We start from the raw sequence: 16787 nt of genomic DNA, 5'->3' as shown, positions 1-16787 counted from the left end.
TATAACCTTGATTTTAAAAAAAAAGAAGAAGAAATAATGCAAATTTATATACAAGAATAATAAGAAAAGGTTTTCTTTTGATTCTGGATAGTAACTGATGGTCTCTATTTTTTGTTGTTGTTGTTATTTTAATTACTGATGAAAATAAATATATAGTACAAGCTAGCGAAGTCCAAAATCGGATAAAGCAAAGATAACAAATCTCCTTTTCTAGGAAAGGGAAAATAGAAAAATAGCATCTCCTGAGCACACAGGATATAAACACCTAAAACTACCATTACAAAATGGACAACAGTAGAAAATAAATTGCATTGATTATATTACACACAGTCTAAGACTGAAAAGAAATGAAATTATTTCGTAGCTTTAAAAATTTACAAATAATTTTTGGAAGCAGTTGTTAAACCAACCAGAAAACCAACCTGCTAAGAACTGTAATGAATTGCTCGCATGCCTGCATCAGTATTTCTGTAGTCAAAACCAATATATCTATAGTTAAAAAAATAAAATAAAATCATTTGTTCTGTAAAGAACAGGTGTTCTTAAGATTGTGTTTTCTGTTAAGGTAAGTAATTAAACACTAACACTGAAATGTTCTGCAAATATTCCACAAAGACTTCCACAAAGAGCTTGCAGCAATTGTGAAAAATTTAGTTAATTAACTCAAAAGCATAATGCCAACTATTTTTGAAATGTGTTAATTCCCTACTATAATTTAAAGACAAAACCCATTAGGCAAGTTTTACACTTCAAAGTAGCCCAACATTTAACTATGCAAAAATTCCAAATCTTTGACAAAAAGACCCTTGAAGGAAAATGTGCCTGAAGCTTCAAGGCAGGTATTTTGGTGAAACACAGCCAGTTTGTCAAACCAGCAAATACCCCAAATAATCAGAAACAAGGGCAAACAGTGTATATAGAAAAATAAAGATACACATGTAAACTGCTACAGTACAAAGACTGATAAAGTGCAGGTCCAACCTTGGGTCCATGGGTTTAACCTAGGTTCATATCTGCATGTATGATGCCAGAGAACTGTGGGAGTTGGTAAATCAGATTCTATCTTTTTAAAAACATTTCTTTCTTCCCCCTGTCTATAATAGTGCAGTTCGTTACTTATTCAAAGCATGAATCCTCCTTTACACAGATCCTGTCCCTTTTGGCTCTGTACATCTCCTGGGAGTGCAGTATGATTCAGTGGTAACTTAGTCATTTGCACACTCTACAAGATTATTTTACTAAAGGGGGAAAAAAAATAAAGACTGTACTTATCAGCAGAACACTTTGTGTTAAATACAGATAATGAAAGCATCAACAATCTATCTATTTTATGTTTAATTAGCCCCTCTTTCATCATAATTTGTTACTGAAGGTCAAATGTGGATCACTTTTAAAAACTCATTGTAAAATATTTAATATAATGCAAACTGAGAATAGAAAACTGAAATACATTTCTGGACACCTTGCTCTGAACAGTTTTGAAGTTAAATATCTTTAAAAAGATATTTTTAAAAAGCTACCAATGCAAGTGTTTATAACGCAAGCATTTAAGAACAAGTTCTTATTTTTTTTCTGCACATTACCCAGTGTTTCTATTACATTGTAGAATGTTTATTAAAGTGAAAGTTATTGAAAAACTTTACTACTGAAAGGTGCTACGTGATTTTAAATGGCAGTCTTTGATCTAAGTTTACGCATGTATGTGTCTGTCTGTACATTAAAAAGCATGCTTTCCTGCACTGTTAAGCAGATTGATCCCTTAATATATCAATTTTGGTTCCCATTACGGCTCTTGTTACATGTGCATGCTTATAAGGAAACTAACCAATTTATATGAATAGATACAATTCAACTGCCTAATAATCAAGTAGCCAAAACGCACCTGCAGTGCAACAGACTGGATAACATTTGGAAGATTATGAAACAGATTATTAAATTACTTTACAAAAAAAGTTCTTCAAAAAATTATTTTTATATATTTTACCTTCTCAGAAATTAAATTTTGGTGAAATGTTTGTAAATTTACTTCAAGTTCCATTTCTTCCCTAGTCATGGAACATCCCAAGTTGCTTTTGTAACATCAAGACACGTATTCAGCCTTGATTAGTGTGTCAGCACACTCTGATGTCCTAAATGTTTCTCTTCACTCAATAGCACATTTCAAACGAGGAAAGGCATAGGAGCAATTCACAAAGAACTGATCAGAAAAGAATATACTCCAAGAAAAGTAATAATGCTGCTCAGAAATCCCTGTACTGGTTCTTCTAGCTGAAGATGGTGACCTGCAGCTCTTAGGTAAAAAATGCGTAAATAAAGTAAAAAGCACAGTCTTTCATGTAATCAAAAAACATTCTTTGTTGAGTGGAAAAAATAAGAGAGAAGTTAAGAGAAAATGATGAACATAAAAAATAAATACACATATAAACAGGCTTTTCTTCAAAAAGGCTTATTCTTCAAAGAGAGGTCATTAACATGCTAATCTCATAGTCACTATGAGAAATTTCAGTGAAATAAATCCACTCACCTGCTATTAGTTTGATGGCAATGAAAGTGCAGAAAACAGTATGTACTAAAAAAAAAAATACTTATAACTAATTTGAGGAAATATAGTAAAGTAAGATTTAGAATTATATTTAAGGATGCAATTCTCCAAATCACTGAGCGATTGCTGCTATGCACTGGGCTTTCTTTGCTGTCTTTGTTAGAAGTTGACAGTACCCTGGGCGATGACTGGCAATGTTCAGCACCAGGAGGGTTCAAATTTTACATCTACAATCCAAAAAACATTTTCTTAGATGCATCCTGATACAGCACAATACTTCTGTACAAGTTTAACTTTGAGCAAATTATTAAGATTGATGAAACGTTAAGGGATTTAAACATTAGCTTGCCAGATGTGTAAGAGCTTTACAGAATAGGACAGAACAGCAAAGTGGGAGGCTAAAAGAAAATTTCAGAGAATACTACTATGCAGAAAAGGACAAGGGTAAGTTTAAAAAAAAAATTGCATTTGGACACCTTCTAGAAAACATCTAGAACATCTTCCAGAAAAGAAAGTGTATCAAATGCAAAATTCAGCTTTAATCTTCATATAAAATACTTAAAGGAGGGGAGTTACAAATTGTTTTTAGCTTTCTCCCATTTATTTCTACTATAACGCATTTTATCAAACAAGATGTATTTGGGAACGCATGTGTAACACACTACCTTAAAAAGGAAGTGTCAAATGATAAGAATGAAAACAGCTTATATTCACTGGGGAACACCAATCAGTCACCTAAGTAGAGATTTACTTTCCTGACAGTGATACTGTGAATATGTGGAAGTATCAATTACCTGTTCTAACTACATTAATGGAAAATGAGCATTGCTCTCATCTCTAATAACTTAGAACAAATACATCCAGCTATGTCCACTTATTTATTTTAAAGCTTCACACATCCTTTAAAATCTCCTTAGAACAAAGGAAACTGTCAATAATTAAATAAAGGCAACCAGAGGCATTTCACCTAATCTCCCTATCGTGGTCACATTACTATGCCATTGGCTCTATTTCATATGGACAGCTGAACTATGAAACACTCCAATATACACTACATCATACACATTTATCTGCAATTGTCTCACATCACTCTCTCAAGAACATGCCAAACAAGTATTTCACCTGGTTTGAGCGTTAAAAATGCTAGTGTACTTTTTCCTGATAAACAGATAAAATACTCCATTATCAATGTTTGAGAAGCGAAAGATCTACATCTTATTAATGCAAATATCTCTTCATGAGAGCAAAAGCAAGAACAAAACTACATAAACATCACTCAGTATCAAGCTGGTAAGTACTCATAAGAAACCATTAGCAGAAGTTTTATGCCCGAGATTCTCTGCTTTAAATTCTTATTAAGAAACTTTCCTTAACTAAGAAGCACACTTTACAAGCATACAAGTACTTTCCACGTATTTAAAAATTCAAGGACAAGGCATTAGACCATCTGCTATAAACTATTCAGGTACACTCACTTTCACAAGCTACACATTTAGCACAGGGAACCTCACAAACACTGGGAAACTAGCTACGTAAAAAGCAAGTAAATAACAGAGCAACTAAGAATACATTCTTTCAGTTTGACTGCTGCAAGTGGAAGTGTAATAAAGCCATTTTCTTCTACAAAGAAGAAAGATTATGTATCAAAAATATATGCTTGCAGAACATTAAGTAAACCAAAGAGTATTTTTGTAACATAACTTCTGATAAGGTTATTAATCAAGCATAATAGTAAGCTGCAATCCTTTACCACTGGCAAATTTAGCATGCAAGTCATTCTTTTACACTGAAAATAAATTACACTTCTGACAGTTTTTAATTCGTGTTTAGATGAATTGCAGCAGCAAGACAGAAGTAGCATCTGATCAGCATTTGTTTCACTTCTACTTCGCTGGTCCAGTACTCACTAAAAAGGCACAATCTGCTTTGTGCTTAATAAGTCTTACTAGATGGAAGCTCTGGAACTTTTTCAGTACTTTGTATTTTACAAAGACTGTATTTTAAAACTGAAATTATAAGATTACCTCCAGAGGTAATGAAATATATCACCCAGAAACTACCACATCAAATGTTCTATAAAACATCTGCGTGACATATGCAGAAATACTGGCAAAAATACTTCAGCCACAAACTATTGTTGATCTGGAAGACGGTGTGACTTCATTTCCTTTTACATTATAAATCTTTTTTCTTTTCTTTTCTTTTCTTTTTTTTTTTTTTTTTTTTTTTTTTGTTTTTGTTTTTGTTTTTTTGTCCTGCACAGAATACAAGTACTGGTTACACAGTGTAAAACTTCAATTGTAGTAGTCTAACACACATTTCAAAGTATAAAAAATGTCATACTGTACCATATTTGCATGTTAATAAGGTGGAAATAAAGCATTTTTGTCAAACTAATCAGTGTGTTCCTGTTTCAGGCTTGGCTCTCTATTCACATGAATCAGCATTCATTTATCTCTAGATTCTTGTGTAACACACGCTGGAGCTGAGAGGACACACTTCGAATATTATCTTACACGGAAGGATGCAAAGGGAATCACCCAGCGTTTAAAATACCTCATTTCACAATCCGTAAAAGTATGCCCAAAAAGAAAATCATTTCTGTTCAGGCTACATATGTGCCTTATAAAATTAACAAACCTTTCATTTAGGATCTCCTTTCCCCGCTATGCTAGCCCTCTGTGTAAAGCAGTTCCTGCCATTAGCAGTTTTACTCTGCTGGGGCCTCACTGCACCGACCTGCACGGCACAGCCGAGATCAGAGCCGGGCACTGAGAGCGCTGCTCGAGGAAGGCTCAGTGCGCTCTCATTGCTCTCGGGGAAAGCAGCCGCTCTGCTAGCAGAGCCGTGCAGAAGCTGGACTGGAAAATTACGGCCCCTCGCTTTGAGTTAATGACTTTCATGTGATGTGCATTAAGGGAAGAAAAAACGGGGGAAGAAAAAAAGAGGAACGGAAGCATGCTAAGGTCCGATTCTAAGCTCACTAACCTTTGTGTGTATTCAGAGCAACTGCTGAACATCAGTAAAATCTCAGTGATCTATATCAGACCATTTATAGGCTTTCTAGATTGTGAAAGCGCCGCAATCCTAATGAACGAGCTGATAATTACAGCCATTTGCGTTTCAGAGCGGCGGTTGCACACCCACTCTCACTGACCCTCTTAAATGCGAAACTTTCAGTCCCCAGCCGGAGCTCACCGCACGCCTGGGACTCAGACCCTCCCCATCCCCGAGTGAGACTGCTGGGCTGCGCCGGACAACCCAGGCGGTGCTCCTGCCCACCTCCCCAACAACGGGACCTAACGGGCTGCGGGAGCCGACAAAGGGTCATCCCGGGCTGCGCGCAGCTCGCCGCCTGAGTTAACGGCCCGCCCCCAGTCCGGCTGCGCTGTGAGGGAGGGGGGCTCCACGCCCGGCACCTCCCAGGGGCGGTACCACAGAGTCGGTGTGGGCTCTGCAAAGTGGGATTTACAACGGAAATAGTAAAAACAGCCATCCCTGACCGTCCTTCCTGCCTGGTGTGTGTCCAGGTATGCTCCCGGCACCAGACTGAAGGGGTGATGCATCTGACGGTGACAGACACCGCCAACCCTTATGCAATATGTGTGCATGACCGTGTGCTCGCATGTGTGCGTGCCCGACGCGGGGCGCTGCCCTTACCTGCTTGCTGTACTTGCTGCTGGCCTGGCAGCTGTACTCGGAGCAGTGGTCCGAGCCAATGGAAATGTTGTCACCAGCGCCCACGAAGGTGTTGGCAGGGGGCAGGTCCTGCACGGCCTGGTGCTTTTTGCCAGCAGTGGGGGACTGCGGGTGCAGCTGCACGGTGGGCAGTGGTGAGCTCGACTTGTAATGCCGGGCTAGGTCGGGGCTGCCCGGGCCACCATTGACTGAGCGGTAGCGGCCCATGCCAGGGCTGTCCGAGAGCTTCTCATTCACGCTGTCATAGCGCTGCCCATTGGGCTTGGAGGCCTCGACAGTGACGATGCTGCTGTAGAGAGGCTGCTTGCCCTTCTTGCCTTTCTTGTCCTTCTTGGGCTTCTTGGCCTTGTCATGCTGCTGTGGGGTGAAGAAGTCCTCATGGTCCTTCTTGCCAGCCTCATAGCCATGCTTGCCCTTGGAGCGGCAGTAGCGGGCCATGACCACCACCAGGATGAGGAGGATGACAGTCATGATGCCAGCCACCACACCAATGACAATGCTGAGGCGCTGTTTGCTCAGCTCATAGCTGGGATCACCAGCAATGTCCTGAGCCAGAGGTGTGTGAAGGCTACGTGCCACCTGGCCCTCCACTACGGTGGCATTGGACAAACTCTCATTGACAAAGACGTGGAGCAGGGCAGTTGTTGACTGGGGTGGCTGGCCACTGTCATTCACTTGCACAACGAGGCGGTGCAGGCCATAGTGCTTAGGGGCCAGCTTGCCCACCAGTGATACCACTCCACTGGCTGGATCAATCTCGAAGAGCTTGAAGGGGTTTCCTCCGACAATGCTGTAGTTGAGGTCAGCATTGAGTCCGGTGTCAGCATCAGTTGCAACCACCGTGGCCACTACAGTGCGCATGTTGCTGGAGGGTGGCAACACAGTGTAGGAGCTGTTGCTGGGGAAGGTAACAGTGGGCGCATTGTCATTCTCATCCATTACGAAGAGGGACACAGTAGCAGTGGCCGAACGTGACGGCTCACCCCCATCCACTGCCTTCACTTTGAAGGTGTAGCTGGTCTGCTGCTCCCGGTCAAATGAGACTGTGGAGTAGATGGTTCCTGTGTCATTTTCAATGGAGAAGATGCCAGTCGCCTGGTCATGATCACTGGGCTGTATGGAGAGGCTGAGCTCAGCATTACGCCCCTTGTCAAAGTCCATCACAGTCACCATGCCCACGGGACTGTTGGGCTGCAGGTTCTCCTTCACGTAGAAAGTGAACACATCCTGCATGAAGCGCGGCTCATTGTCATTGCGATCTGCCACCCGCACCACCACCATGGTGGAGCCCTGCAGTGATGGCACCCCTTTGTCTCGGGCCGTCACTTGGAACTCATAGGTGTCACGCTGCTCACGGTCCAGCACCACTTGCACAGACACATCCCCAGAGTCGGGGTCAATGCTGAAGATGCCGCTTGGTGACTCTGAGGAGAGGGGTGAGGGCTCCAGGGAATAGGTGAGCTCGGCATTCTTGCCACTGTCTGCATCTGTGGCCACAACTGTGGCCACCCTCTCACCAGGCAGATTGTTCTCTGGGAAAGAAACCTCCAGCACAGCCTGGCCGAACACAGGAGGGTTGTCATTAGTGTCTGCGACTCGCACTAGCAAGGAGTTGTTACTGGACAAGCTGGGGCTGCCTGAGTCCACAGCAACGATCACCACATTGTAGTCACGTACAGCCTCATAGTCCAGAGGGGCTGAGGTGTGGAGGAAGTACTTGCGCTTGTTCTGTGGCTCCCCTTCACCTTCACTGGCTGGCTTGAGCTGGAAGGGCACATCCCCCACCACGGTGCAGGTCACCACACCGTTTTCGCCTTGGTCCCGATCTGATACCTGCACCAGGGCAATGGGGGTATCCACCAGCACGTCCTCAGCCACGCTGGCCACTCCATCCCTCAGTGGGATGCGCCCAATCTTCCGGATATCAATGGTGGGCACATTGTCATTCTCATCACGGATGTTCAACACCACCGTGGCCTTGTCCGTCTTAGGGGGCTGCCCACGGTCACGGGCCATCACGGTGAAGCGCAGCTGGTTAACCTCCTCACGGTCAATGCGGTGCAGGACGCTGAGCCACCCTGAGGTCTCATCCAGCCGCAGCAGCCGCCTCACCGACTCAGTGGCTGCCCCAAAGACGTACTCGATCTGCCCGTTCACCCCTACGTCCAGGTCGGTGGCTCGCAGCTGCAAGATGGGGGTCCCGGGGCTGCTGTTCTCCGCCAGGTCGGCCTCGTAGACGCTCTTCTCGAAGCGGGGGCTGTTGTCGTTCACGTCGGTGATCAGCACGCGCAGGATGGCCTGTGAGGAACGCGCGGGCTCGCCGCCGTCGCGCACGCGCAGGCTCAGTTCGTATGAGTCCCGCTGCTCACGGTCTAGCGCCCCCTTGACGATCAGCTGCGGCTGCTTCTCCCCGTCCAGGGTGTCGGCCACCTGCAGCTCAAACACGCTGCTGCGGGCCTCCGCCTCCTGCCTCCGCTTGCTGCCGCCGGGGTAGAGGGCGCTCTCCGAGCCGGCCGCCGCAGCACCGCCCCCGCCGCCGCCGCCCCCGCCGCCGCCGCCGCCGCCGCCAGCGCCGCCGCCGCGCCGTCCCCCGTCCCCTCCGGGTTCCTGCAGCAGCTCGTAGCGCTCGATGCCGTTGCGGCCGAAGTCCCTGTCGGTGGCGGTGGGGAGCAGGTAGAGGGTCCCCACGGGCCGGTTCTCCTCCACGGTGAGCGTGAGGACGGGGGAAGGGAAGGTGGGGGTGTTGTCATTGATGTCCAGGATGATGACCCGGCCCTCGAAGAGGTCCACCCAGCTCTGCGAGGGGCCGATGACCGACACCTCGAAGTCCAAGAAGCACTCGTTCTCGTCGAAGATCATCTGGCACTGCGGCAGCTTCTCGCGGTCGATGCGCCGCTCCGTGGTGCTCAGCTCCCCGGTCATGTTATCGATCTTGAGGTAGTCGGAGCCTGATTCCAGGCTGAATGTCACCTCTCCGGAGCCCGTCACGATGCCCAGGTCGGCGGCCACGTTACCGATGCGGATGTCGGCGGGTCCCTCCTCGGCCAGCCGGTACCTCAGCAGCTGCTTGGCCGCTGCCAGGCTGACCCGGAGCGGCGGAGGCAGGAGGAGCAAGAAGCAGCAGCAGCAGCAGTGCACAAAGCCGAGAAGAGTCCGCATTTTCCTCATCTTCTTCTCCCCGACCCCCCCCCTCCTCTATCTCCCCGATAAACTCCCTTGATGAGCCAACAGAGCGGCCGAGCGAGCAATTATAGAATCCTTCTGCTCCCGGAAACTTAGCGTCTCATGGCTGGTGCAATCGGTGGGCAAAACCCCGCTGCTGCCTCCTCCGCTGCTCGCCCTGCCTCCCAGCTGCGATATACTTACAGTTCACGGGACAGTGTATTTTGCTTTTTAAAGATTCATCTCGGCAGATAGGATGGGATTTTCCTCCTCCTCCCCCTTCTCCTCCTCCTCCTGATTTTACTGTAATCACTTTGCAAGGTTTGCAATAAAAGCCGGAGCAGCACCGTGCTATCTGAAGCCCCCCAGGTCGTCTTCTTCGACACCGGAGTTAACTACAATTCACACTCTCTCTTCTCTCTCTCTCTCTCTCTCTCGCCCTCTCAGTCGTTCACGACAAACGCATTAGATTTATTCTCTCCCCTATCTGCACACACAGGAAAAAAATGTGATTTGCTTTATTCAACGGGCTCATGTCCGGGAGAACTCCAGATCCTCTTAGCATAGGCAGCTCTTCAAAAATATTAATAATAATTTAAAAAGATAAAGAAAAAAAAAAAAATGAAAATCCCAATAATGTCGGTAGCTGCACAATGGGTAGCAGAAGCACCCCGTGTATTACAGAGCAGTCCGTGGAATATCCCCTTTGGTTGGCAGAAAAGCACCTAAATCCATCTTCAGAGATCGCCTACAATGTTCAGCTCTTTCTCCGGAGAGGATTTTTTTTTACCAACTCTGCGCAAGGTCATTAGTCACAAAGCAACGAGACAGAAACTGCAGAAGCCGTTTGCCCGGAATTTGCAAGGCTGTAGATCTGAGCACACACACACCACAGTCCCAAGTTTGTTTTCGCATCCGCGGTTTGTGTGTGTGCCTTACCTGCATTTGCACTGCATGTGTTATAGCAATCTGGAGCTGCAGCACTGAGCGCGATTCACAAATGAGATTGCAGTCTCCCTCTCCCTCTCTCTCCTCTCTCTCTCTCGCCTCTTCCTTCCCGTCCCAATGCAGGTAACCAGATCTGAACTCGATCCTTTCAGTTCAAAGGTTAGCGACAAAACTATGTGTCCAAAGGCGATTATTGGTCTCTCGTTAACATACCCGGAGCGGAACGAGATGTAACTGGATCCCCCACGTGAATTAACACGGATTCTGAATTACATCCATATAAGCGGAATGGCAAAGGGGAGGGGAAGAGAGCTGCGACGCGATTAAAAAACCACACGGAGTTCTATTTGCGAATAAAATGCAATCAGTCAGTTGTTTCCTGGGGTCTGCACCGCTACGGCGGGTGAAATCTGCGATTGTGTATTCCCTCCTGTGCCTTTCAGAGCAGTGTGGCTCGGGAGCTTTCACGGCAGAGCAGCTTGTGCTTTAAAATGCTGAATGGCAACTGAGGAGCTTCCCACTCGGAAGGAAAAAAAAAAAAAAAAAAAAAAAAAAAAAGCTGTTAAACCGGCAAGTTTGCCCAAAGTGGTGGGAGCTGCTGGAGTCTCTTTCGGCAGCTCTTCCCTGACGCTGCAGCACAGCCGCCTGCTCTACATGCACAGAGAGAGGGAGAGAGAGAGCGAGAGAGGAGGGAGGAGGAGGAGGGAGGAGGAGGACGAGCCAAGCGCTGCGCTCCACAAGCCCAGCCTTACCCTCTGCCTGCCGCGGCTGTGCTGTTCTATGCTGCGCTGCGAGCGGGATAGCTCAGCTCTCAGAGCCAGCTTTGCTGCTGCTGCCGCCGGCTCCAACCCGGCATCTGGAGCGATTCTTTCCTACTCACTCCCTCCCCACCTCCGCTGTAGACTGTGAACCGAGCAACGATTTTTTAAGCAAATGTTTACTCGCCTTTCTCTTAGGCAGAGCTGCTGCACGTTGGGGGCTCTGCGTTTTGCGGAATCGTGCTGGTAAGGAAACTCGTTTAGCACAGATTCCCACCTCCCCCTTTCTCGTCCGTGCTGCTGTGACATAGCTGCAGTCCCTGGAACTGCTCATAACCCCGGGGAGGAGGGAGCTGCCCCTGACCTCAGACTTTCGTCCTGTTTCCCATTGCTATTGAAGCCTTTCGGGTTTTGTGCTCGTGTACTTCCGATTGCCATGATCCGAATGTGTTCTTTCAGCGTGTTTGTGGGTTTCCAAGCATGAAAAAAAAAAAAAGAAAAAGAAAAAAGTCAGGAATGGGGTTGAGAGGGTCAGGAGAACGAGCACATGTACAAGTCATCACAGATTTATTTTCAAACAGAGAATTTCTGCTTCGATGATTGCTAAAATGTAGCGTCACCTACCAGGGTGAGAGGGAAATAAACTTTAACGTGGAACCTCTCCACTCAACTTTGTTTATTCCTGCGTCTCCTGTTCGCTTCTCCTTTTGACTTTGTGCTATTTAATTGTCGATGGCATCTACGTGCCCCTTCCCCCGCGCCTCTGGTGAATCCCGCGGCTGTACTGTCCTCTCGGAACTCGGGGGGCAGAGGGGAGCAAGGGCGATGCGAGGCCTCCAGTGGGAAGCAGCCCAGTGTGTGAGCAGCGAGGGCACGACTCCAACTGCTCCCCCTCCCCCTCGTGCTCATGTGGGAAAACAAGTTACTGCGGGTTCTGTATGTGAGGACTTCTGGCATTACATGGTAATTGTGAATAAAAGGAAAGAAAAAAAAAAAAAAAAAAAAAATAAAGCACACGAGGGCGAGTATAGCGAATTGTCTTTCATTCACCGCGATGACATTTGAGAGAAAGTGGCCGGATATTGAAGTGGTTCAAAGCTCTGCTCGCAGTGTGCCTTTGTCATTCGGGGCGGTGAGTGAACGTGGGAGGGAGGGAAGGTTGCCACCTCTTTCCCCGGGGTGCCCCGAGGGGCAGAACCACGCTGTGTGGAGCGGGGGCGGGAGGAACCGCTCCGGAGGTCTGCGGGGTTTCTTCCCGGCCCGGCCACTCTCGCCAGGACGCACAAACCCACCCCCACAAATGCCGGAGATTCTCGGCTTTATATCTGCAGCATCAGCGAGAAAGCGCGGCTCGGCGCAGGCTCAGTGCTCATAGCCGCAGTCCCGGCCGGAGGAGGGGGACTCGGCAGCTCAGCATCTTCGCAGCGGGTTAAGTAGGATTAATACCAAATCCCTATTATATTTACCGAGCAACTTGAATTTATCAAAATTCCCCCTCGCTGTTCTGGAGCTCCGAGAGGAGGAAGTGTAAGATGCCGACATAGCAGCACGCAGGGAATGCCAGCACGCTGCATCACACTGCTCCCCGCACCAGCCACACTATCGCAACCCGAAGATCCCACTATTCCCATCCCTTTGTGCTTTATAATGCGATCGGGACACTGAATGGCTTCGCCAGAGGAAGGGCGGGGTGGGAGAGCTTGTAACCTCCCCGCCATAAACTTTAATTGGATTCGAGGCTGTTGCACTGCGCGGACTCCTCTTGGCCGCGGCTTCTTCCCCGTTGTCCCCTATATCTACTACCGCGGTTTGCTAGGCGAGTGCGTTTTCCAAGCGAATGAGTGATCTCTTTCTCTTGCCATGTGTAGTGTCCCCCTCCCCATCCCCCACTCCCCTCTTGCCCCCCGCCCCGTTCCCGGCCTCCGTACACACACTGCGCCTTTCACACTCGGGCTGCCCCGGCCCCCCTCCCCTTCTCTCTCCTTTGCAGTGTCTTCACATGCAATCTCCCTCTGAATGTGCAATGTCTTTTCTGCTCGGGAGTGCTTCGTCCTTCACAGTGGATTGGTTCCTCTTTCGGAGCAGAGGTAACGGCCCCCCCCCCCCCCCTTCTCCATCATTCCCCCTTCCTCCCCCTCCTCCTTTTCTTCCCCTAGGGCAGGCAAACGGCGTGGGAAATGGGCCCGACGTGCGCTGCATGGTGGATGGCAGCGCCGCTCTCGCTCCACGTGTCCCGGCTGCCGGGAGGGGGCCGGAGTGGCCTGGGCCCCCCCTCCTCATCCCGCTATTTCGTTTCGTGCTGGGGAGATGGGGGGGAAGGGAAGCCCAGCCACCCCCTGGCGCCGCGGAGCGCCAGTCCCAGCGGCTACGGGAAGGGGGAGGACTTCCCCACCCCAGTCCGCCGGGCAAAGCTGTTGCGCAGCGCAGCCCCCCCCCGCCCACCCGATGCACACAGACGCCCACACGCGCTCAGACGTTTGTCCTCCTGATCTGGTGAGATCAAGTGGGAAGCGGGATCGCCAGCGTAATCGGCTGTAATAAATAAAATAGCCCGAGATACCGGAGATATACAGAGGGGAAATAAGAGCTTGTGTCCTTAAAGGGAACATCTGATAAGGCCACGGAGGTGGCATCGTGCGTGTGGGAAGGAATCCGTCTTGCTGACATTCGCAGCCTGCTGTACGTGGGGAATCCTAAAGCAGGCTGGGAGCTTCCCCGCTCCTCTGCACCCCCAACGCTGCTTTCGGAAGCTCTGCAGAGGGGCTTTCCTATTGTGGCAGTGATTGGAAAGACGGGCTCACGGCTGAGATATGCAGATGCCATTAGCGTTTGTTCGGCTGTGTTCCGGCCATCCCTGCTCCCTCCGCCCCCAGCCTGGGACGGTTCGGTTCTGCAGGTGGGGAATGTCGGTGCATCCGACCAGAGCTTTACCTCTCTGCTCTGCAGTGGGAGCCAACCTCAAGAGACGGGTTATTTAATCATCTATATAGCTTTGTGCATTAATCAATGCTTATTATTATTAGTTTGTGCGCACACAAGCACGCGTATCAAAGAAGGGGGGAAAAAAACAGGTGAGCTAGGAACTAACATAATTCATAATAATACGAGGAAAAGGTTAAATACAGTAAACATGACAGCAAATTCGAACGCGGGGGAAAAACAACGACAAAAACCCCGCAGAAAGCAGTTTAAACCGTTTGACTGAAGGGAGAAACTAACTCAAGAACTCCACCAAGGGACAAACAGAGGAAATGACACCTCAACAGCGTCAAGCCCGCGTTGACCTTTCATCTCTCTAAAGTGTTCCGCTGCTCTGGTGCAGTTCTGCTGTGATCCCTTCACCTTCCTCCCCTCCCTCCGAGCTCCCGAGTTGGCCGCAGTGTTTGCGCGCGGAGGTCGTAGAATTACAAGGAGGGCTGACACTTGCCCAGTGCCTTCCACAGCTTTGCAGAAATGCTCACTGTGTAGCAGCCTGAAGTGGACAGAAGTGATTAAATTATTCATTGCAGCCTTTCTGATGGACATTAAAACTTAAATGTTTAAGTAGGGAAACTGAAGATTTACTTTTAAGCTGATAATAACTGCATATGTGCTCGTTGAACTGAATGCTGGCTAAATGTGGAACTGGTTATGTTGTTTAAATCCTCTCTCTTTTACTCACTGTAAGCAGTTTGAACTGGATAACACACCACAGTTACTGTCAGAGCAAACAGTGTTTAAATCTTACATAATTATAAGTGCTTGTTCTTAAAGCAGTATTTGAAGTCTGTTCAAAATAAAAGGTTGTTTTCTTGCATCAACATCATTCCACCAACCTGAGTTCTTACATTTACAAAGAATTCTTCCAAGTAACATTAAGTAAAAGTGGTAGTCACTTGATTTTTAAAATTTATTTATTTCTTTCAGTGTATATGGTCTCTACAAATTGCAATGATTGAGCTTGAGGCCTTGAGGCTTTTCTTTTTTTTTTTCTTTTTTGTTTGTTTAAAAAAGTCATAATTCCATAGGATCAGCTCTGAAAGGTCTTTTCCAAGCAGTGTTTTTGGCAGTGGTTCAGGTTTTTTTGTTTGTTTGTTTGCTTGTTTGTTTGCTTTTTCAGGTGCCAAAATATCCAAGCATTCAAAATCATGCAGAAATGTTTCCAGCTGTCTTAGTTGGGACAGAATGTAGTGCTTGAAATCAGAAGGAAAATTAATTGAAAAGTTTTTAAATAGAATACAAATTTTCATGAGGGAAGGCAGATATGGGGTATTCTTACGCTTTATTGATAACTACTGGATTTTCTGGATTTGTGGGAATACAAATAAGTGCTGTACACTGCTCCATTAGTTTATATAATTAATTTTTTTTTTTTTTTAATTTAAACTACTGTTCCATTTCTTTAAATGAAAAACAAAACAAGACAAAACAAAAAAAACTATAGGGAAAAAAAAGTAGTATGCATGAATTCATAGCAAAAACAGGGATATTATGAATCATTAGTATCTAATACTAAGGAGAAACAATGAGATATCCAGGGGAAATAATTAAGGCTGGATCTAATTTAAATGAAATGTATGGAAACCAAGTAGCATGGCAAAGACAGAAAAATGTGTTAATTGTCACTGGTAATGTTAAATGTGTACAGTTTTTACACATACTGGATTCACCAGCACAGAACACCACTGTTAATTTTAGAAATAATGTAGGACTTTTTTTCTACAATGTCTTATATTTTAAAGTGCATATTTTTATATAAATTTAGTATCAACAGTGAGCACATTTAAGGTATCAAAGCACTGTGTAAATTATCTCTGTGAGATGGAAGGAACTGCAGTGACCTGCTCAGTCACCCAGTAAGCCACTAACAAATGGCTCTTTCCAGGTTCCTCAGACCACAGCTTTGCAATTCTATAGTTTTTGAATGTGTCCTGGATTTGGCTCAGTGTTCATCTTTTAATACATGGCAGTTGTTTCCTCTTTATTTTATAGACTGCTGGAAAGTCAAGGCAGCTCATTCTAAAGAGAGTTTAAAACAAATTTGTGTACCAGAAGATGACAGATACAAAGGAAAGTCTTGTATCAAGCAACATGTTGAGTACCAGTAAAAGAGTCATACTGAAATAAAGTTATCCTCAAGTTCCTATTCTGTCTTACTTCTGTCAGCTAATCCTTATACACAGAACTGTATGCACTGTATGTAGGCTTTTCCTTTTTTTTTTGTGATTTTGCTTCTACATACTGATGAAATTTTCTCAACTTAATTTCATTTTTCACTTCTATGCTCTACATATATTTATTTATTTATTATCCGGTGTAATCTTTCTGTTGGGTGGAAACAGAAATATCTGAGCAAAATGGCAGCTCTGCAGAGCTCAGAGAAAGAAATTCATATATTAAAATTCAAGTGCTGTGATGGATAATTGAATTCTGCACAGGTGTATCCTCTTCTGTAAATTAACCACAATATATGTTGTTGGCTGTACCCAAAATGTTATTTTTAAGTTTAGACATATATTTGCTTACTTATTTCTGAACTTTGATGTTTCTGTTTATTAACAGTATGTAATTTTTTTCCCTGATACCTTTGACCCTAATACTTTTTGACCACAATAGAGCTGTGACTATTCACCAAAATGTGTATGGGGTGCTCACTTGCTCCCATCTACTTTTAATGCTGAGCAGGAGGAAGCAACGGT

The 16787-nt window shown here is 46.1% G+C and overlaps 1 protein-coding gene across 3 annotated transcripts in view; it reads right to left on the bottom strand.

Annotated features, from left to right (window-relative positions):
- Window positions 1-11376, bottom strand: part of PCDH7 (protocadherin 7) — a 258146-nt gene extending 246770 nt beyond the window's left edge. The window contains exon 1 of one of the 3 annotated variants that reach the window (XM_052683362.1): window positions 6203-11376. In XM_052683362.1, coding sequence (XP_052539322.1) covers window positions 6203-9409 — 3207 coding nt within the window. In that variant the 5' untranslated portion in view covers window positions 9410-11376. The remainder of the gene's footprint in view (window positions 1-6202) is intronic. The other 2 variants (XM_052683361.1, XM_052683360.1) reach the window with 2 other exon arrangements.
- Between the last annotated feature and the right edge of the window lie 5411 nt (window positions 11377-16787).

Source organism: Tympanuchus pallidicinctus, unplaced genomic scaffold (assembly GCF_026119805.1).
Source record: "Tympanuchus pallidicinctus isolate F22 unplaced genomic scaffold, pur_lepc_1.0 scaffold2, whole genome shotgun sequence".
Taxonomy (NCBI): Eukaryota; Metazoa; Chordata; class Aves; order Galliformes; family Phasianidae; genus Tympanuchus; species Tympanuchus pallidicinctus.
Note: the sequence above shows the minus strand (reverse complement) of the source record. Positions and strands in the feature narration are given on the sequence as shown.